The sequence below is a fragment of the Ceratotherium simum genome, chromosome 3 (assembly GCF_057802395.1).
Source record: "Ceratotherium simum simum isolate JZ-2026a chromosome 3, ASM5780239v1, whole genome shotgun sequence".
NCBI classification, from domain to species: domain Eukaryota; kingdom Metazoa; phylum Chordata; class Mammalia; order Perissodactyla; family Rhinocerotidae; genus Ceratotherium; species Ceratotherium simum.
Window position 1 is genome coordinate 68,061,487 of NC_141902.1, and position 21,240 is coordinate 68,082,726.

Consider the following 21,240-nt stretch of genomic DNA (forward strand, 5'->3'; position numbering starts at 1 on the left):
ATTGGGAGGGCTCCCCACTCTGGATCCCAGCAGCTGTCACCTCTGGCCCACTACCCCCAGTGCCCACTCAGCTGCCTGTCTTGCTGTTCCTTTCCCCAGGGGCAGGCCTCAGCCTGGGGGCTTTTGTTCCACTCTGTGCCCCACACCCCGGTCACAGCAAATCTTCAGCCTTCCTCCTGCATCCCTCTGTCCTCCCCACTTGCTCATTAAGATGAGAATAACTCCTAAACTTGATGTCTTTGTCTCTGCTTTTATATCAAACTATAATTTCACTGTCTAAAGGTTCTTAGAGGAGAGAGAAAAGAAAATCAGCCCCACTCTGTGCCCAGAGTAGATTCTGTCTTCAAGGGGAACAAGGCAAACCCTGCCAACCCTCTTTAGACTGGGGCTCCTTACCAAGGGCATGGGGCACAGGCCTGAGGCCGGGCGGCCTCGGCTCTGATCCCTGCTTCCGGGAATCTGTGACACCCTCTCAGCCTCCCAATTCCAGCTTGGGGGGTCTGGGGCGCGGTCCTCCCTTTACGGAGGAGGTGTGGGCCCCAGTGCTCTCTGTCCCCTCCGCCAGGCCCCTGGGATCCCTGCAGGCCCATGGCACCACCATGTGGGCCCTGGTGGAGGTGTGCTAGAGGTGGATGTGACTGACGAAGGGAAGGAGCCCAGAGAGGAGAAGGAGCTGCCAGAATCCCCCAGCAAGACCCCTCCTGGCCGGATGAGGAGGATGGGGGCACATAGGTGGTTAGTCAGAAGAGCCAAGGCAGCAGGGAGGCCAGGAGAGCTCTGCTCCCCACCCCTCCCTGCCCTTTCTGTCAGGCATGCTCACCTTTCCCACCTTCTGCACCAGAAAGGTCGGGGTGGTGGGCTGGGGTCCTGCCTGTGCGCCACTGAGGGGTCCTTCTCCACTCTCCCACTGTGCCCCTCGTGAGCATTGTGGGGGCCCGAGGAAACGAGCGGGTGGTGAGGGCAGGTCCCCCTTGTGTCTGGGACTCCCAGGATCTGAACAGTCACGCCAGCCCACACTCGGCCCCCAAGACTTCTCACACCTGCAGCCGTGTTCTGCTTACCTGCTGTTTGGCGGCGCCCTTTCCTCCAGTCTCTGCCTAGGGTGAAACTGGCTGCGTGTCCCACTCTCCTCAGAGCAGCCTATCACCCTCGCATTTTGGTTCACCTGGTTGCCTTGTGGCCTCAGCTCTCTGAGGGGTTGGTTAAAAGATACGATTTTGCAGGTCATCTGACTTTTTCTCATTGTTAGGTTGGGAGCGGTGTTCTCTGTGGCTTCTACCCAGCCTTGGTTTCCCCCTCCGTAAGGGGGGATGCTGACGCCCCCCTCAGAAAGTGGCTGGGAGGTAGGTGAGCAGCTCTGCCAGCCACCTGCACGATGGCCCTGCAAGGCCCTGTCTGCTGTGACTCTGCCCCTCAGAGGCCGTGGGGAGAAGGTGCAGTGGCAGGCTGGGGCAGCTCCGACTGGGCTGGCCAGGGAGGCTGGGTGTGGGGGGCCAACCTGGGTCTTCTCCCTACTCAGAGGCTTAGGAGAGAATGTTCATCCCCATACATGCCCACAGCCACTTCTCTGGCCTGGCCTGAGCTGGGCGTCGGGGGCTAAGCCAGGCAGGTTATCTCCCCTGGAGCAGCCCTCTGCCCAGCCTCCTGTTTTGCTAGTAACTGGCTGAAGTCCCCACTCCTCTCCTTGAATTGGCCCATGGAGCTACTGCGCACAGAGAGTGATGCCCAACATTTCTGTCCACCTGACATTCGAGGCTCTGCCCACTGGGTATGGCTCAGGCCCTCCTCTGCCCATCTCCCCTACCCGACTCTCTCCCCTTCCATCTGAACCCCAATTTCCTCTCGACCCCTCTCTTCTCTGGGTTCAGTTGAAGTCTTGGGAAGCCTTGTGTTTGGACATTCTGGGCAAGGCTTCCCTGGTCTGCGTGGGGACCAGGGCTTCGGCCCCCAGCAGCGGGGCAGGGCTGGTTACACTGAGCTTCCTGTACCTCCAGCCGTCCCTGAGGCCCGCAGAGCCCACAGCCCCAGGGGGCCGCATCAGGGACACTGAGGCAGGAAGCCGCTTGCCTGCAGAACCACAAAGTCAGGCTGGATCTTTCTTCCCACCAGCAGTGGTGGGCTCTGGGAAGAGCAGCCAGCCACAGTGTAGTCTGTGGGGCCTGTGGCCTGCCCCTACCGGGGCCAAACCCTGTTTCCAGGGCCGCTCTGGGGGCTGCTGGGTCCTTGGCTGAGGCCCTGGGAGGGGTAGTCAGGGGGCTTCCTAGGCAAGAACCCTTAGCCTCTGCTGTATTCTCAACCCAAGGGGGCAGAGAGGGGGTGGGGCCTCAGGCCCCAAAATTGGAGGACTGAAAACCTGAGCCTGGCCAGGGCGGGTTCCTGGAGTTTCCCAGAGTAGCCTCTCGGGACAGTGTGGTGGGTGGGGAGGGGGTTGGTTTCTTCAAGGCTCAGGCTTGGATGGGCTGACCCGTGTTCCCAGGAGCCCAGCCAGGCCAGAAGCCCTGGGGGGCAAAGAAACAAATCTAGGGGGAGGCATTTCGGGGGCCTTGCCCAGGACATCCCCCTGCCTGGAATGTCTTTCCTAGCTCAGCAAATGTCTCCTTCTTGGAGAGCCACTTCAGGTGTCTCTTGCCTCCCCAGCCCAGGTTTGGGCTCCTCCTCCAGGCTCCCGTCCCCCTTCCATTGGCCACGTGGTGTGGTAGCTGCCTGACTTCTGTCCCGTGAGCTCCTCTGGCCGAGAGGGTGCCGGTGGGCAGTGACTTCTCAAGGGCACGAGGGAGGCTGCTGCCACCTTTGGACGGCGTCCTGCCTGCCAGCGTCCTGTTGCTGGTTGCATAGCCTAGCGGAAGCAGCTGCTCTCTCTGAGCCTCCCTGTCCCCCTCTCCAACTCGACTTCTTGGGGGCTGCAGGTTAGAGATCAGCCTAGGCAGGCCTCAGTCTTTGGGTACTCACCTCCTCAGGCCTTTCCTGAGCCTCTGTCCCTGCTGCCCTTGGACCCCTCTCCTCCATTGTCCAAATCTTTATTCGGATCCCCAGCCTGCTTCTCCAGGAAGCTCTCCCTGATGCCTTCAGCCCTGATCTGAGTCTAAATGTTCTGATGGTGTCCTTGGTTGCTTCCTTCTACTTGGCACACACTCCTCTTTCCTCTTCTGTGTGGGGCTCTGGCTACACAGACTGGTCAGCATGGCCTGTGTGGGCAGCGGGACCTGTAGCATCCAGCAGCAGGCCCATGTGGTCTGTGCTGGTGTGGGAGCGTAGACGGAGCAGCAACGCCTGCCCTGGGGCCAATGAGGCAAGATTTGAGCTGCACCTTGAAGGGGGAGGCTGGAGATGAGGGGGTCTTGGGGACAGAGGTCAAGTTAGGAAGGGCCTTGAGTGCCAGGTAAGGAATCATGGGATTTTACAGGCAGAGAGCACCAGGGGAGAGGCCCCAGACTGGGTGGCATGTTCCTGAGACCAGACACTCCCAGTGATGCCTGGAGCTGTCTGACCATGCCCCCTGCCTTGTGGTCTCCTTCTCGTCCTGCAGATCTCTGCTCCAAGGACACTTCCTCAGGGAAGCCCTCCCTCCACGCTCTTAGGGCCCCTGGCCTTTCCTTTAAAGCCCTCATCCCAGTGCATCACCTCCTCCAACTGTGACCACTGATTGCTCAGGCTTTAAGGCCACTGAGGGCAGGAATCAGAAGGGTTTGGCTGTTCCCTGGGTCCCTGGCTCCCAGCCCAGTGCCTAGCATGGAATAGGTGCTCAATAAATGTTGAATGACTATGTGAATGCACTCAGGGCACAGAGCCCATGAGCACCAGGCTGGAGGAGCTGCTGGCTCAGTGGTGCTGATGAGGGGGAGACATGGACCTCCATGAGGTGGCAGCAAAGCCTGGGTCCTGGTTGGAGCTATGCCCCTTTGTGTGTCATCAGGCGGCTCTTTAAAGAGCTGTTTGCTGAAACAAAAGCCATCTCTGGCAGCGCCTCTGTGGGTGGGCTGGGCCCCACCAGCTCCCTTCGGAAAGGCTTTGAGAATGGGTGGACTGAGGCAGCTTGTCACCCCCAGCCTGACTGGTGACTCTGGGGAGTGGGGGTGACGCTGGGGGTGGGGGCCATGGGACGCAGGGCAATTGGTGGATCCAGCCCTGACCTCAATGAAATTATTTTTAAAACCTGCAAGAGAAAGGGGATATTTTTAACCTTTGTTCCATCAAGGCATCCCAAGAGAAAAAAGGGGGAAAGGAGGCAGATGGAGAGTTGGGGGAGGGGCGTGAGCAGAGCCAGGGGCTTCCATGGGAGGGGAGCGGCCCCAGAGAGCCCTGAGGACAAGCTTTTTTGTCCCCAGCCCTTTTAAATTTTTTAAAAGCTCCAAACAGCAAGAGGGACAGTGGAGTTCATTATATCGAGTTATCTCCTCCGTTTCAGGCAAAGATCAATCTTCCGAGTCTTGCAGCTCCGAGGGGGGAAGGGAAGAGAAAGAAAATGGGAGGCGAAGGAAGAGAACTCCCTGGACCAATTTCCGCTGGCTAACACGATTACTTGGCTGCCTGGCAGCTGTGCCAGTTGTTGGCAGGCATCCTGGCCCCCGCCAGTCGCGCTCAGTTGCCGGCTGCCCCCCGAGGCTCCCTCCTGAATGGGACAGGTTGGCAGGTGTGAGAGCCCCAGACCCCCAGGGTGGGGCTGCTGGGCCTGGCACCCCAGGGAGGCCCCAGGCCCCGCTGCCCTCTACTGTGCATCCGCCGCTCCAGCTGGCCTTGTCTCGGCCTGTTCTCACCTCCCTGCCTCTGCCCAGAGGGTCCTGCCCTGCTGGGAGTGCCCTCTGGCTCCTTCCCTCTTCTTCAGATGGGGCAGGTTGTGTAGGGAATAGGAGCACAGGCTTTGGAGCCAGAGAGAGCTGGCTCTGCCTATTTGTTCATTCCTTCCTTCCACAAATATGTACTGAGCATCTACTGTGCACCAAGCACTGCACATAATATAGAGGCAGACATAGAGCCGAACAAGATGGACACGTCCCTCCCTGCCTCACAAAGTTTATATTATGATGAGGAGACACGTAAGAAACAAGGATACAAAGAGATAAGCAGGATGATGTCAGGTGGGGAGGGAGACTATGACAAATGGGAGCGATTGGGGTGCGTGGGGCATTTGACCTGGGGTGCCCAGGGAAGGTAAAAGAGGTCCCATTGGAACAGACTGACAGGATAGTCTGGGGGAAGAGCGGTCGGACAGACCAGCACCGTGGACAGAGACCCTGAGTCTGGCCAGCAGGGAGGGGCAGATTGTGGTAGAAGGTGAGTTGTGAGCGGTGGGTAGGCTTTGAAGAGTCTGGGCTTGATTTTCTCTGCCATGGAGACCCCTTGCTTATGGCAGGGTAATGACAGGATCCGATTTGTACCGTTATGTGGCTGCTGTGATAGTTTGAGGCCAGGGTGGGGGCAAGGAGCCGGCGAGGCAGGAGGCTGCTGCCCTGATAATCCAGGCAAGGGCTGGCGAGGGCGGGAGGAGACGCTGGGGCAGCGGCAGCTTCTGGATGTGTTTGGGGCTAGAACTGACAGGGTTTGCTGATGACTTGGGTGTGGGGTGAGGAAGAGAGGAGTCAAGGCTGAGGGAGATGTAATTTTGGGATAAAAATTAAGAGTTCTGTTTTGGACAGGTCTGTTAGATGAGCAAGTGGAGATGACAAATAGGCCTGTGGACACGAGCAGCTGGTGCTTAGGAAAGAGCTGGAGCTGAGACAGCTTGGGGGCCTGGCTCCAATTTAGAGCCACACGACCGACCAGGTGAGACCAGCAAGGAATGTGCAGACAGCAGAGAGAAGTGAGCCCTCGGATGTTTGGAGGGAGGTGGGGTATGAGGGGAGGGAGGCTGGAAGGACAACCAAGAGAGGCTGAATCCTGGGAGCCCAGAGATAACGTGTTTCCTGATAGAGGACGCAGCCAGTCGTGTCGGAGAAGGACCACTGGGTTTGGCAAAACAGAGGTTTCTGGGAACCTTGATCAGAGCAGTTTTGTGGGTGGTAGGGAGGAAGCCGAAATGGAGAGGAGTGAGGGAGAGTGGGAGGTGAGGGAGTGGAGACTGAGACTCTTAGGGGAGACAGCTCTCGAATTCTGCCATAAAAGGGAGCAGAAAGACGGAACGGCTTGTGGGATCAAGGAATGTCCCTCCCTCCCTCCCTCCACGATACTGAGGCAAACCTGGTATGCGTTTTACTAGCTGTGGGATCTTGGTCAAGTAGCTTAACCTCTCTGAGACTCAGTTCCACATCTGCAAAATGGAGATGACAACCCAGATGTTACTGAATCTGGCGCATAGTAAGTGCTCAGTGAATGGGAATTGTTCTTCACTAGGCGTTCACAGGGGGAAATGGGCAGCTGGGCATTGGTACTGACATTTTTGGAGGACAATCTGGCAATGAGTATCAAAATTGAAGATGTGTTTACTCTTTGACTTACCCTTTGGAAATACTTGCACACTTGCACAAAGAGGCCGGATGCGTTTTTCCAGCAATGTTTGAAATAAAATGTTGGGAACCCCTGAGCACTCATGGGGGGGTCTGGTTAAACAGGTGAGGGTACGCCCCCCGGGGAGTTCCTCAGTGCAGGGCCCTGTCAGGAGCACAGACGCTGACACCTCATGGCTCAGCCACTCCCTAGCTGGGTGTCCTTGGGCAGGATGCTAACGAACACTCCGCACTTCCTTTTTCTCATCTACAAAACTAGGATAACAGCAGCACCCATCTTAGGGGTTGTTGTGAACATTAAAGGGTTCACACACACAGCGCTCAACCAGGGACCTGGCATGCGGTGGGCGCTCAGTGAGTACAGGCAGCAATTACTGTTATCTTTGTGTATGGACAGGGAGAGGTCCCCAGTCGACTGTTAAGTGAGGACCGCAGTCACACAGCAGCACGGAAGCTATGACCCCTGGTGTCTAACCCCGTGTGTGTGTCTGTATGCACACACATGTATACCTCTCTGCATGTGTGTGCAAATGCACAGTGAAAGTTTCACCCTGAAGGGGCCGTCAGGACCTCTTTTGAGATATGACCAGGAGTTACTGTTTTGCTCTCCAGACCTCTGTAGTTGAAGTTCTTTTTTTTTTTTATAATTGTTTTTTTTTTATTTTATTTATTTTTTCCCCCAAAGCCCCAGTAGATAGTTGTATGTCATAGCTGCACATCCTTCTAGTTGCTGTATGTAGGATGCGGCCTCAGCATGGCCAGAGAAGCAGTGCGTCGGTGCGCGCCCGGGATCCGAACCCGGGCCGCCAGCAGCGAAGCGCGTGCACTTAACCGCTAAGCCATGGTGCCAGCCCATGTAGTTGAAGTTCTTAACAAGAGAAAGCTGTCATGTATTATTTGTATAATAATAAGACTACAATATATAAAAATGGTAATTTAGGTCTTCACCTCTTCCAGGAAGCCTTCTCTGACTGCACAGCCCGCTCCTATCAGATTTCCTTAGTGGTTAGAAGCCACATTTCCTGCTGTAGCTGCTTTGAGTCACATGTGTGTGCACGCATGTGCATGTGTATGTGTGTGTGTTGTCTCCCCAGTGAGCCTGTGAACTCCTTGAGGGTGTGGGCAATGAACTTTCCTGGCCAGACACATCTAGACCAGCGGTTCTCAAACTGTTACCCCCGAATGGCAGCATCAGCACCACCTGGGAGCTTGTTGGAAATGCAGATTCTCAGGCCCCACCCTAGACCTGCCGATTCAGAAATTCTGGGGATGGGGCTCAGCAAGCTGTGTTGTCACAAGCCTTCCAGGTGACTCTGATGCACCTGCTGGTACTGATGGGGATATCAAGGCACCGTGAGGGGAAAGGGCTGGCCCAGGGTCACGGGGTGAGCCAGTGACAAAGCAGAGGTGACCCAGGTCAAGGTCCCAGTCAGAGGTGGAGGAGAGGGCTTGGATGCTCTCTTCTGGCCACCATGTCTGGCCCCAGGAGGGAGGATTTGAGGTTCAGCGCTGTGCGTCCAGGGGCCGGAGAACCGTCACTCCTGCCATGGGCAGGTGTGGGGCAGCTGCTCTCTCTGTGTGGGGTGCATGTCCCTCAGGGCCCACATGGAGCTAAGGGCCTGCCACAGGGAGCCTCCTGGATACTCTGTCCCTCCTGCGGCCCCTCCTCAGCCAGCTGTAGCCCCGGTGCTTGCTGTACAGAAAGTGCGTTCTTGACTCTGGGGAGTGCGTCTGGTATCCTTGGGCTGCCCGGGCTCCTGGCGGGCAGGGTCCAGGTCTCCTCCCACTCTGTCTGCCCCAGGGCTGCGGGCACAGGCTTGCGCGGAGTTGACTGCAGGACGGGTCCTGTGGGTGAGGAGTCTGTGGGCCCTGTCTGACTGTGGTCTCACACCTGCTGTCTCTCTGCAGGTGTCCCGCTGAAGAGCGCCTGAGCCCACTCGTGCCCCGTGAGGTAAGCAGCCGTTGTCTGGGTCAGTGGCCAAGGGTGTGTGTGCAGGGCAGGTTCCAGGGGTGTCGTCTTCCTCTGTTCAGCCCTCTCTCTGTCCCACCCCTTTCTCCTCTTCCGTCTTCTGGAGCCCACCTTTGCCCTCCTCCAGCCATGCTCCTGGGGGCGCTGTTGAGTCCCAGGGTGAAAAAGAGGGTGAGAGGGTTTGGGAATCAGCTTTCAGGAGGAGAAGAGGAGGGCGGCTCCTTGGTCTGGCAGGGTCAGGGGTATGGGTGCTCGGGGGCTCCTGGGAGTAGCTGTTGGGGTCCTGGGGGTGCCTGGCCCAGGCACCAGCCAGGAGTGAGGCCCAGGGGTCCTGGAGGCCCCTCATTAAGCAGGGGGCAGAGCTGAGGGCCACTCAGGGGAGGTAGGCCTGCCTGTGGGGGCATCAGTTGAGGCTGTGGGTGCTCTGGGTGATTGGGCTTGGGCCTCGGGGGCCTGGCTGTGCTCTGTGATGAGTGAGTGTTTGCGGGACATGATTCCTGTGCCTGGAGAACACGGTTCGATGAGGGGGTGCAAGGGCAGGCCCTACCAGGTCTAGGGGCAGACACTTTTCCCTCCCCCAGCTTCCTGTGTCTCCTTGGATTTCAGTTCCAAGGAGGCTTTGCTGAGTGGATGATTTCTTGGAGGGCTCCTGGTTTTAATTTGGCGTCGGGGGGCCCAAGTGTATCTGCTGAGTCAGTCTCACCTCCATGCACAGGAGGGAGCAGAGGGGTGTGAAGGGGGTAAGGTGGCTCCATTACCCCCAATGCTTTCGCAGCAGCAGCAGGTAGAAAGCAGTGGGGGGCTTGAAGGTGGGGCTACCGGTCCTCCACCCTTGTCTGGTCCTCCACCCCTGCCTAGCCTAGCCCTGTGCCCAGCACACAGCACACAGCACACAGCACACAGCAGGGGTTATTGAGATGCCTGGTTGGAGTTTTGCTTCCTCCCTGTCTGTGTGACCCACTCCTCTGTGTTTCTTCATTTGTAAAAGGGTGCTCCTCACAGTGTATCCTCCTGGGCGTTGTGTTGTGTGGAGAAGGCCAAGTACAGTGCCTGGCACACAGTTGGTGCCCAATAAATGTTAAAACACACATCAGTTACTTTGTCACATGGACTGAGTTCCTCATGGGCAGAGCCTTGGGCCAGATATGAGGTGGGACTGGTTATTGGGAAGAGTCTGCAGGACTCTAAGGAACAGAGAAGTGCAGCCCTCAGCAGCTCAGACACCCCTGCAAAGGCCAGCGCAGACTTCCTGCCATTCTTTCAGGAGAAACTGCATCCAGTGGATCCAGTCCAAGCAGACTGCCTGGAGAAGGGTGTTGTTATTAATTTGCCATGGTTGATCACCTCTTTTAAGTCTACAAGAAACCTTTTTCACACTTCAATTAGCTCATTCGTCTTAACAACGATAACCCATCAGGGGGAGCAGTTTGTTCCCTTCCTAGAGGTGGGGATGCCGAGGCTGAGAGGGTAAGGATGGACCCTGGTGGCTGAGGTAGGATTCGGCCCAGGTGTGTTTTCCAGGTCCCACTCCCTACTACCCTGCATGTTACCTCCCATTTTGGAGCCTCCCGAGGGGAGGGGATGGTTGGAGGCCACACCCTTGGCCACCATGTCCCCTGGCCAGGCCCCCAGGAGCCTGAGTCGGCCCCCTGGAGAAGCCATGGTGTGGGGGGTGGAGCGGGAGGCTGCATCAGGTCAGTGGGCATGCCTGTATGGACCAGGCCGTAGCTTGCAGTGATGGGGCTGCTTGGGAGGTCTCTGGGGTTCCCTCTTTGGGGCACATCCACCCTTCCTGCACATGACCCACTTCACTCTTCTCCATGGCTGCATGCTGACAGCCCTGCTGCTTGGCGTTTGTCCCCTCTTAGAAGCTACCCCACAGTAAGTGCCCTCAGCTGCCCTCCTCACCGGCCAGCCCTTGGGTGGCCGAGTGGCCGGGCCCCATTTGGTTCAGCAAGAGCACACTCCAGGCGCTTGTCCCAGACCCTGCGGTGCCATGGCAGTGTGAGGTGGCCGCTGCACCTTGGGAGGGCCTGGAAACAGGCAGGAGGGTGGGCAAACGACTCGGGGGAGCCCATGGACGCAGGATTCAGCGGCAGGGATGCTGTTCCGGGGTAGGGCTGGGAAGGGGCAGGTTCAAGTCCATGAGGCTGACCGTAGCGGGCTGAAGGGACGTCATCCAGCACACCTGGATCCAGCATCTGATGCACGTGCGATTATTTATGACTCGTGGGATGGCCCCGTGGAATCTTTGGACTGGAGGAAACCTGTGCTGGATCAGAGCCCCTGTGTGGGAGGGGCATGCGGAGGCTGCGGGGAGGCATTATGCAAATCTGGGAGCCACGGTTACAGCAACAGCATCTGTCAGAGGGTGGGAGGAGCCGCAGGTCACACCAGGGCACGGGCTCCGGGCCCCGCCTGCAGTCAAGGCTGGGCGTGGGTGCTGGCCAGCCTTGGCCAATGCTCTGCCTCAGGTGAAGCCCATGTGGGCACCAAGGGGTGGACACCTGTCTGAGAGGACCAGAAGTGTGAGGGACACTCCAGAAGGGGCCTGGGCCCACCCGACACAGCCCAGGAGGCCTGGAGAAAGGGTCTTGCCTGGATTGGTGGGCTTGCGGAGCACCTGCCCCCACCCCATCATTGCTGCCAGAGTTCACTGGCCTGACTTTCTGTGTGGGCCTGAGACGCTGACCCAAGCTGGGACTGCCTCATTTCTCACACAGGAGAATGATGGCGCTGGGTGTCAGGCCGGGCCCTAAATGACATCCTTTTCTTGGGGACTGAATTTTCAGCTTTAAAAGGTCAGAGTGTCTCTGCCTCAAATACTGCTCTGTGACTTTGGTTTTCACCTCAGTTAGCCCAGCACAGAAGGGAGATCCCATTGCCCTCTCTCCTCTCTCCACCAGACCTCTGGTCCTGGGCATTTTTGACGTGCTGAGGGGTGGACTTAGCAGAAAAGTGTAGAGTTAAGAGCTCATATTCTGAGCCAGACCGTCTGGCTTCACCACTTGTGAGCTGTGTGACTTTGAGGAAGTCTCCTCATCTCTGTGCTTCAGTTTCCTCATCTGTACAATGGACACCACAGTCGCGTCCTCCTAGGGATGTTGGGAAGATTAGATGAGGTGATGCACGAGAAGCCTTTAACGACGGCCTGGCATGTGGTGAGGGCTGGTCAATGAAGCTGTTATTATTGCCAGGTTGGTGGCTGGTTGCTGGGGCTTTGGTGACTGGGGCTCTCGGCTGCCAGGGTGGAGGTGGGCATGGAGGGTGGAATCTCTGGGTTGTGAGGAAATAGGGAGGCTGCTTTCCCGGGCGCAGGGAGGCAGAGGTGGTAATGCTGAGGCTGGGCTGGAAAGCCTGGCAGGTGGAGGTGGGGCAGGGAGGAGAGAGGAGGGAGGAGAAGGAACGGGCACATGTCACGTGCTGTGCACCTGGCACAGGCTCTTCACACGTGTGACATCACTTGTTCCTCATACGGGGGGATGTTGTTAGCCCTGTTCCCATATGAGAAGCAGGCCCATGTGGGGAAGTCACAGAAGAGGCAGATCTGGGGTTGAACCCACCTGTGTCCTATGTCCTGGGGTAGGGATGGGGGTGCAGGGCACCAGGAATGGTGGGCTCTAGTGCCAGGCTCAGGCTGTCAGGGGCAGTGGTCACGCGTGGTCCTGGACGTACGTGACTGTGCCTGTGTGACTGGGTGCCGATGCCCACCCCCCACTTCAGCAGAAAGCCTTCTGGGAAAGTAGGGCGGTGGAGCAGCTCTCTAGCACCTCCTACAGGATTGGCACCTGGGGGCGGCTTCCACATTGGAGGCCAGTACCTGGGCCCGGCCTGTTCTCCCGCACGCACCTCCCATGACTCTGCCCAGCCCCGCACCCAGCTTGCTGGCCAGGAAGGAGGGGTGCCCTGGGATAATAAAAATAATTAGTGGCTAAGATATTGTATGCCAAGCATGGGTAAGTGATAATTCTTCTGTTATCCCTTTTCTGCTCTTGAGGAAATTGAGGCCAGTGAGGTGTAGTGACCTGCCCAAGGTCACACAGCTAGCCAGTTGTGGGGCAGGATTCTGACCCAGCTGGTGGGGCCCAGCTCTGGTTTTGCTCAGTGTAATCCCCTCAAGACCTGGAGGGGCCAGGCCCCTGCCCCAGCCCTGCTGTGGGCCAGGCCCGAGGGCGGCATCCGATACGCATCACCTCAGCTGAACCTGCTGGCAGGTTCTTACTGTTCCCATGTTACAGATGTGGACGCTGAGGCCCAGAAGGGGCTCAGGCTGCTCTGATGCCAAAGTCTGGCCTTATCCTCCTGCCCTGCTACCCTAGAGTGTCTGGTAACCTGCTTTGCCTGCTCATCTCCTCATTGCTTCTTGTGGAGTAAATGTGTCCACCGCCCCCAACCCCAGGCCTGATGCCTGCTCTTGCAGCTGGAGCGATGGGGAGAGCCTGGGCCAGTCCAGACACAGACGGACAGAGAGGCAGGGCCAGCCTGTGCACAGTAGGTGGGGGGCTGGGCTCTCGTCTCAGGCCAGCATGTCATGTTGAGCCCCCCCGCCCCCACAATGTCCTTTCTACCACCTGAGGTGGTGTGAGTAGTTATTAAGAACTGGCTATGACATCAAACAGGCTGGTGTGCATCCCGGCTCTAATACTTACCCCTTGAATGACCTTCGACATGTCATTTAAACCCTGGGCCTCAGTTTTCTCATCTGGAAAAAGGAGAATGATAGTAGATGCCCCTGGCAGGGCTGTTAGAGGATTAGCTGGAGGGCTCATGTCCTGGGCTAGGAGTGATCCTGGCATGCAGCAGGCACTCAGTAGTTCTAGTCATAGCTGTCAGTGTTGTTATTATAATGCAGGCTGTGGAATGTTCTAGGACGAGAGCAGGCCCCCCCACCCCCAGCTCCTGTGTGCAGCTAGAGGCCAAAGTGAAGAGAGACAGTGCTGGAGCCTGCCTCAGCTTCCCCCCACCCCACTCCCTTCCCCAGACCTCAGGCCCTGAGTTCTCCATTACCTGGGGAGGAGCCATGGGTGGGGTTTTTGTTTTTTTGTTTTCTTCCACCATTTTACATGTTACCTATTTATACCCACCTTATTCCGTCAAGTGTCTGTGAGGGCTTCCAAGCATGTGTGATACCAAGACAGACACAATCCAGGGCAGAGAAGACAGGATGGAATAGGAAGAAAAGGCTCGGGAACGTCAGAATATGGGCACACGGGCCTGATGTTGGGCTAGTTGGCCCTGCGCTTCCTGGTGGTCAGAGTGAAGAGGGAAAGCTCAGTTATGAGATTCACACTGTCCTCAGGAGCAAAGCAGCAGAGCGTCCCTGGGAAGGAGGCGGTGTCCGGGAGGAGGGGGTTTGGGAGAATGGGGCATGGCAGGCTTCCCCACACTTGTCAGGGTGGATCAAAGCGGCCACTGCCCTCCTGCCCCGCCCCCTCCGGCAGCCTGGACAGTGGATACTGTGGGTTCACATTGCAGCTGGGGGTGGGGACGGAGAACCTGGAGTCCTTGGTTGGAGCTGAGGGGTGGCCTCCAGGTGGGTGGTATCACCTTGTCATTTGCACCTGGACCTGGGCCCAGGGAGGCAGAACTTGGTGAGCAGTGAAGCGGGCACCAGAGCTGGGGTCTGATCCTGCTGGGACCATCCTTCATTCTCCAGTGCAGGGCTGCACCTGCCTCGGGGGAATAGTCTGGTGTGAAAGGGCCCTCATAGACCATCTCTTTCAACCCTTTCATTGTACAGATGGGGAACTGAGGGGAGTTCTGAGTACCTACTGTGTACCAGATGTTTTAAGGCCGTCATTCACTTCCTCCTTACTGTGCCCTCTGTGTGTGCATGAGGAAGCTGGGGCTCAGAGACGTTGAGTAACTTAGCTAGGGCCACACAGCTGGGAGGCTGAGGAGCCAGGCTTGAACCCAGGCCTATCTGGCCTCAGGAGATGGGAGGAGATGTGCAGTGCTCTCTCCCCTCAAGATCCTGGCTGGCTGAGATGGGGCTGCATCTGGCCAGCCATTTCTGTACCCCACAGAAGCCCAGGACTTGGGGAATGGGAGTCAGATGCCTGATCTGGGTCAGGGGGCTGGCCAGCTCCAGGCAGGAAGACCCTTTCCCTGCACAAGGGTGATGCTGGGCACAGGGCAAGGACTGTCTGGACAGGACGTGTGGGGTGACAGCCCCTGATGCTTGTGCCGCCAGCAGCTCCCCAGCCCCCCAGCTCTGGATTCTCCTGTCCTGTGGGCCTGCACACCTGCAGGGCAGAGCCTGAGGCCTGCTCTGCCTCCCTGCTCTTCTCCTCAAGAACTCTCAGTGTCTTCCCATTGCCTGAGCACTGGCTGCAGCTCCCTGTGCCTGGTCTCCTGGCTTTCAGCCGTGAGCCTAGCTCAGCCCTTGGGGTTCCCCCACACCCCCTCCCACGGCCCAACTCTGCAGGTGCTTGCTGGTCGGGGTGTGCCAGCCTCATCCCCCACTGGCCCCCCGACCTGCTCAAAGGCAGGACAGAGTCTTCCCTGCCTCCCTCCCAGTGCCGCCTGGCTCCCGGGGCAGTGAGGGCTCCATAGAGCCTTGCAGGGAAGGAGGGTTCAAGAGAGAGACTTTCAGCAGTCACAGGGGATGGGCTCTCCAGTTTGCAGAATCTTGCATATACCAGGCCACGTGCAGACCTCAGAACAGCCCCGTGCAATAGGACACCAATAGCATGTCAACAGCAAGCCCCGCTGACGCTCCCACGTTGCCTGCTGCGTGCCAGGCGCTGTTCCAGGCATTTCACAAATCTTTATTTACTTAATGTTCACCACAACCCATGAGACTATTTCTACAGAGGAAGAAACTGAAACAGAGAGGTTAAGTAACTTGCCCAAAGTAACACAGCCCATAAGCGGCCAACTGGGGATTTGAACCCAGGGAGTCTGAATTCAGCAGAAAGGGAAGGGGCTCACCATTTATTATGCTTCCATTACATTCCAAACATTTGGCACATGCTGTCTCCTTGGTTCCTTTTGAGGTCAGGCGAGGGGGTAGGGTGACACCCATATTACAGATGAAGAAACAGGGGCTCAGACAGAATGAGGCCTGCCTGAGGTCACACAGCTGGGAGGGAGTGGACAAGGTGAGGTTCCCATTAGCTCCATCTGATCCCCAAGCTGGAGCTGGAGCCGCCCCTCCAGGGCTCTCCCTGGAGGCTGGGAGGGGGCAGGAGTGAGGTGGTGAGAGCCCTCTTCCAGGTGTGGCCATCATCGGGGCCCAGCCCTCAGCGAGGCCTTGGTCTCCAGCCGGGCCGGGAAACGGGCAGGCTCTGGGGACAGGGACTCAGGCAGGCCCTGGTGCAGCCCACCTGCCCTGGGCTTGGGGGCACGTGGCGTGGCCGTGATGAACAGCTCCCGGCAGGCTGAGTACTAACCACATTGCCGGGTTGTGGGAGAGGCAGCTGTCTGAAATGCCTGCCCTGGTGCAGCATCTATCCCCACCAGGCCTGGCTGGACGGGGAGGGGAGGGGGCAGTAGGCCGGGGAGGAGACCCAGCCTGAGGGAGGAGACAGCCCTGACCTGAGGGTCCTCTCTGAAGAAGCTTAGTTTGAGGGACCTCCTCCCTTCCCCCATTTGTATATCTTCTTTGGAGAAATGTCTATTGAAATCCTTTGCCCATTTTTTGATTGCATTATTTGTTTTTTGTTGTTGAATGTAGGAATTCTTTATATATTCTGGATATTAACCCCTTATCAGATACATGATTTGCAAATATTTTCTCCCATTCCACAGGATGCCTTTTCACTCTGTTGATTGTTTCCTTTGCTGTGCAGAACTTTTTAAGTTTGATGTAGTCCCATTTGTCTGTTTTTGCTTTGGTTGCATGTGCTTTTGATGTCATATCCAAGAAATCATTGCCAATCCAACATCATGAAGCTTTTCCCCCATGTTTTCTTCTAGGAGTTTTATAGTTTCAGGTCTTATGTTTAGATCATTAATCCATTTGGAGGCCATTTTTGTGTGTGGTGTAGGATAAAGGTCCACCTTCATTCTTTTGCATATGGATATCCAGAAGCTGAACATAGGCTGCAGCAACGGCTAGCTCTTCTTTCTTGTGCAAAGTCTGTATATCCGGGTCCACTGAGAACAGGACCCACGTCCTTTCCTCCTGGGGGATGGCTGTTGCCCTGGCCCGGCGGCCTTCCTCCTCCTCTTTGGACGCTGCTGCACCAGGCCAGGTCAGGGAGGGCTGGGCTGTCCCCAGGGCAGGGGTCTGCAGCCCCACTGGGGTGGTGTGAACCACTGCAGGATGCAGGCTTCTGCCCCACCCATCCCCAGGGTGGCTGGGGCCTCTGAGTGGATTCAGGAGCTCCATGATGGGGTAGACATGGGTGCCCAGTGTCAGTCCACTCAGGACGACTTGGGCAGGACCAATGGCCCGAAGAGTCAACACTTGGATATTGGTCTGTGGGAGGAAGGTCACTATTGGTGCACTCTAGGGCTCTGGCCTCATCCTGCCCCAATCTTCTGTGACTTAGATGAAGGTGCAGAGCCCCACATCTGCCAGAGACAGGCGGTTCTCACCTTGGGTGCTCAGCCAAGGGAAGCTCTGGGCTAAAACCCACCAAACCAAATGGAATTTTAGAGCTGGAAAGGTGAAGTTCTGCGTGGAGCCTGAGAAGTCAATGGCCAGGGCATGGGCACGGGAGGGAGGCGGGGCAGCCGCTCCCACACTCACTCCCTGCAGTGCCGTGCTGGAGCCGGCTCGCGCACCTCTCTCTCACGCCTTCGGGCACATGTTCAGGAATTCTGCAGCCACTTCTTCCGCACAGGCGTCCTGGCTTTCCCAGGCCTGGCAGACGCAGTCTCCACCTGTGACGGGGCTGCTCATGGAGCCGGGGGGTTAACAGGTTCTGCCATTAGCTTTCTGTGGGACCCACATAGGCCTTTTCCCCTCCGTGGGCCTCAGTTTCTCCATCTGTAACGTGACCCTTGTTTCCTTCTCATTGGGGAATTCTGAGGATTAAACAAAACGGCGGATGAAAGTCCCTCTGCGCGGAGCCAGTCGTGCTGTTACTCTTAGCTCTGTGGGTAGGGTTGCTCTGGGCCCTCTCAAACCCCCCAGGCTCAGGTCAGTGCAGGCCGCCGTCAGCAACCGGTCTGGCTGCTCCCGCGAGCTCACATGCGTGCTGGGGGCGCGGCGCCTGGAGGGAGCGGCGGAGCTGAGGGGCCCTGCGGCAATGGGGCCAGAGGAAGGACCCCTTCCCCTCCCAGCCCCTGCTCGGGGCAGGCAGTGGGAGAAGCCGGGGGAGGGGTTGTGCCCACTATATTTAGCCGCTCAGACAGCACACCAGCTATTTCTGTGTGCTTCCTCCTACTGAGGGAGGGGAGGGGAGAGAAAGTAGTCCATCTAAAAATATAAGCCGGGGGAAATATCCCAGCGCTGAGCCCCAGCCTGAGAGCTGTCTCGTTCTCTCGCCTTCGCCCCCGCGCCCCGGCTTACCTCACAGCCGCCTCGCTCCCTCTGTTTGGAACTTTCGGGAGGCTGCTTCCTCCCCAACCGGGGCCGCCTGCCTCTGGCGCCCGCCGGGCGGGGCTGGGGTCTCCTCGCCCCATTTCTCCGGTGAGGAAACTGAGGCCGGGAGAGGGCTGGCTTCAGGGGGGCCGCAGCGCCCAGGCTGGGACTGCCCAGGCGCGGGCCCTGCGGGGCCTTGGCCTCGGTGGCCGGTGCAGCGTCCTCCCCTGGGCCTCAGTTTCCCCATCTACATGGCGGCGGGTCATGATACGCTTAGCTCACAGGGGTTGGCGAGGGTGGAAGGAGGGATGCCGCGAGTGCCAGGTGCGTCGAGGCACGTTGAGAGTAAGTCAGCACACCCATCGTTGTTGTTAGTGTTATTGTTATTATCCTCACCTTCGGCCCGCCCATGAGCCCTCATTTCCCGAGGCCGGAAGTCCTTTGAGCCCCACTTCCTGAGGCTCTGCTGGATACAGTGTAATTTAAAAAATGACTTTTCCCTGGGAGCTTCCTGGGGGCAGGGATGGCCCTTATCAGGTCTGCACCCCGTGCCCAGTGTAGGGTCCGCCTGCCCACCACAGCGGTGAGTAGGTGACAAGGGCTGTATTTAAATTCGCTGAGGAAAGCGAGGGAGTCTAAGGGTGATCAGGCACCTGCCTCAGCCCAGGCCCCCGCTATGTGGATGGGGTGCAGTAGGTGGGGTGTTGCCATCCCCATTTTAACAATGGGAATCCGGAGCTCAGAGAGGGAAAGCTGTGGTCCCTGGGTCACACAGCTGGGACGGCGGACCTGAAACAGAGGCTGCCCAACTCCTCTGGGCTCCCGAGTCTCCAGGTTATCGGGCCCCCTCACCTGCCTGTCTCCCCCTCTGGGGGCTGCGGGAGCCTCCAGGGGGCCTCTGTGAAGGCTCTCTGGTGCTCTACCTTGTCTTGCTGCTGCCTCTCTCTGAATCCTGTCCTGTGAGGGGTCCCAGGCTTCCCAGGCCCCCTGGAGTGACAGTGCGGCCCCGGGTGTCGTGAATGCCCCCTGGGGGCCTGTGTGATGGCTGGGTGTGAAAATATCAGCCTGCACGACTGTGAGAGACTGTGAAACCCATGTTCCCATCAACCAGCATCAGCTCACGACCAGACTCCTTTCCTCTCTACCCACCCACTCCCACCACCACTAGGGTATGTTGACATTGTATAATTTTATCCATAAATGTTTCAGTGCGTGTCTCTAAAATGTAAGGACCCTATAAAACACATAACTGTAATGCCATTACCACACCTTAAAAATTGAATGTTACCTAGCACTTGGTATTTATTACCTGACTTACTCTTCAAAATAGCCCTGAGATAGGAGTTTGCACTGCCATGTCCTAGATGAGGAAACGAAGCCCAGAGAGGTTTGGTCCTTGGCCTGAGGTCACATAGCTGGTAAGAGGCCAAGAAGGGATTTGCAGCTGGGCCACCAGACCACAAAGCCGCTCATTCCTCTTTCCTTCGCTGGGCAGGTCCTAAGTCTGCCCCTAGCTGTTCCCAAAGAGTCCCCAAGTCCCGTGGTCCCCTCGGGGCTCTGGGCATTTTTTCGTTGGGGAGTGCCTGGTTCCCGGGCCTCCTGGCGACGCTGGAGCCCAGCCCGAGGCTCAGCTCGTGTGTGCTTGGAGCGCAGGCTGTAAGCGTGTTCAGACCACACCAGGGCCAGGAGTGAGCTGTCTCCTCCGGCCAGCACCGAGCTTTACGGGGGCATTAACAAGCCATTTAAAAAGTGCTGGCAGCACACTTTGTGGCTCCTCTTTAAGATGCACTAAAAAACAAGCACCTTTTCAGGGAAGAAACTGCAGCGTGTTGGGGTAAAATACATTCATGGTGTCACCTATGCACGTGTCACCCTGCAGGTGCTGGTGGGGGAGCAGCGGGCCCCCCCCCCGGGTGGCCTTGGAGGGTGGCGGGTACTTGGTGAGCGGGTGCATTCGTCAGCATCTTCAGCTCTGTGGGGGGAGGAGGAGGGAGGTCTGAAGCTTTGGGGGTCTTAGATGTCAGGCTGCGGTGGAGTGGGGGGCGTGGGTGGAGGACGGAGGAAGTTACCTGCTCCAGGCTGCCCGTTTTGCAGTTGGGGAACCTGAGACCCAGAGTGGGGGATGAAACGCCCAGGGTCACACAGCCCCCAAACCCAAGGGAGACACTGTACCCACAGGGAGTACTCCTGTATTTCTCTTCTCCCTCCTCATCCCACCTCTGAACAGACATTCTCAGGACCTGGGGCGGGCCCGGACTCCACACTGGGTCACTGTAACCTTAGACACATCCTGCCTCTCTCTGGGGCTGTATCTGTAAAACGGGGAGAGTAATGATGCCCAGGTGGGGTGACGGGAGTGGAGAGTTCCCCTCACTTCCTCCTTGAAAGGCCCTCAGCAGACATGGGGCTGGGACAGTTTCCTGGAGAGGGCCCTGGGCTGGGGCTCTCTCCTTCCTCCTGTCTCTCTTCCTTCTTTGCTTCCGAGAGTATTTCTTAAGTGCTTATCGCAAGCCAGGTGCCATGATGGGCACTGGGATACAGCAGTGAACAAACAAAAAATACAAGCAAACAATCAAACAAACCAGCAGAAATAAAGTCTTTCTCTGTATGTGCCGTGCACATATGACCTAAGGGGCAGATATGCAGTGCTGTGAGAGGGTTTAAGAGGGGATTGACCAGGTCAGGGAGGTCGAGGAGGGCTTCCCTGAGTAGGTGACACCTGGGCCAAGTGCTGCAGGATGAATGGGTGAGCCGAGAAGGTGGGAGGCAGTAGCTGGAGGAATAGGGGGAGCAGGCAGAGGAAATAGCATGTACAAAGGCCCTGTGGTAGAAGCTCAAGGAGATGAGGAAAGGCTAGTGTAGCTGGGGTGGAGCAAGCTCAGGGAGCGGTTGTGGGAGGTGTGGCTGAAGGGGGCAGGCCCAGGCCTCTGTGAGGGCCAGGAAGGGCTTTAGGCTGGGGTGGGGAGGGTTAGACATTTAGATTTGGGGTATGCACAGCTTTCTGGCTGTTACGTGGGAAAATGGCCTGAAGTTGAGTCAAGAGTGGACTGGGGAGGTGTTTAGGGGTTGATGTGAACATCCAGGTGGGAGAGGCTGGTGGCTTGGCCCAGGGTGATGATCGGGTGCCTACTGGCTGTCTGCTCTCCCTCATTATTCCCCTGGGCCTGCTGCCCCGGGAAAGTCCCCGTAGGTGTCTGGGAGGGACAGTGCCCTGGGACTCAGCTTTGGGTGGGGGTGGAGGGATGAGGGGGTCAGGTGGGTGCCTTTCTGAGATAACACCGTCCTTCTCTAGGAGGCGGGGAGACCATGCTGAGGCCAGGCACGGGGGGTGGGTGGGGTGTGGTGTGGGGCGCCCC

The 21,240-nt window shown here is 57.6% G+C and overlaps 1 protein-coding gene across 1 annotated transcript in view; it reads left to right on the forward strand.

The window, feature by feature from the left end:
* The window catches only part of LOC147917601 (uncharacterized), a 124,533-nt gene that overhangs the window by 69,092 nt on the left and 34,201 nt on the right, over positions 1-21,240 (forward strand). The window contains exon 6 of the mRNA XM_087429080.1: positions 8,349-8,391. Within this exon, the coding sequence (XP_087285206.1) occupies positions 8,349-8,391 (43 nt within the window). The remainder of the gene's footprint in view (positions 1-8,348; positions 8,392-21,240) is intronic.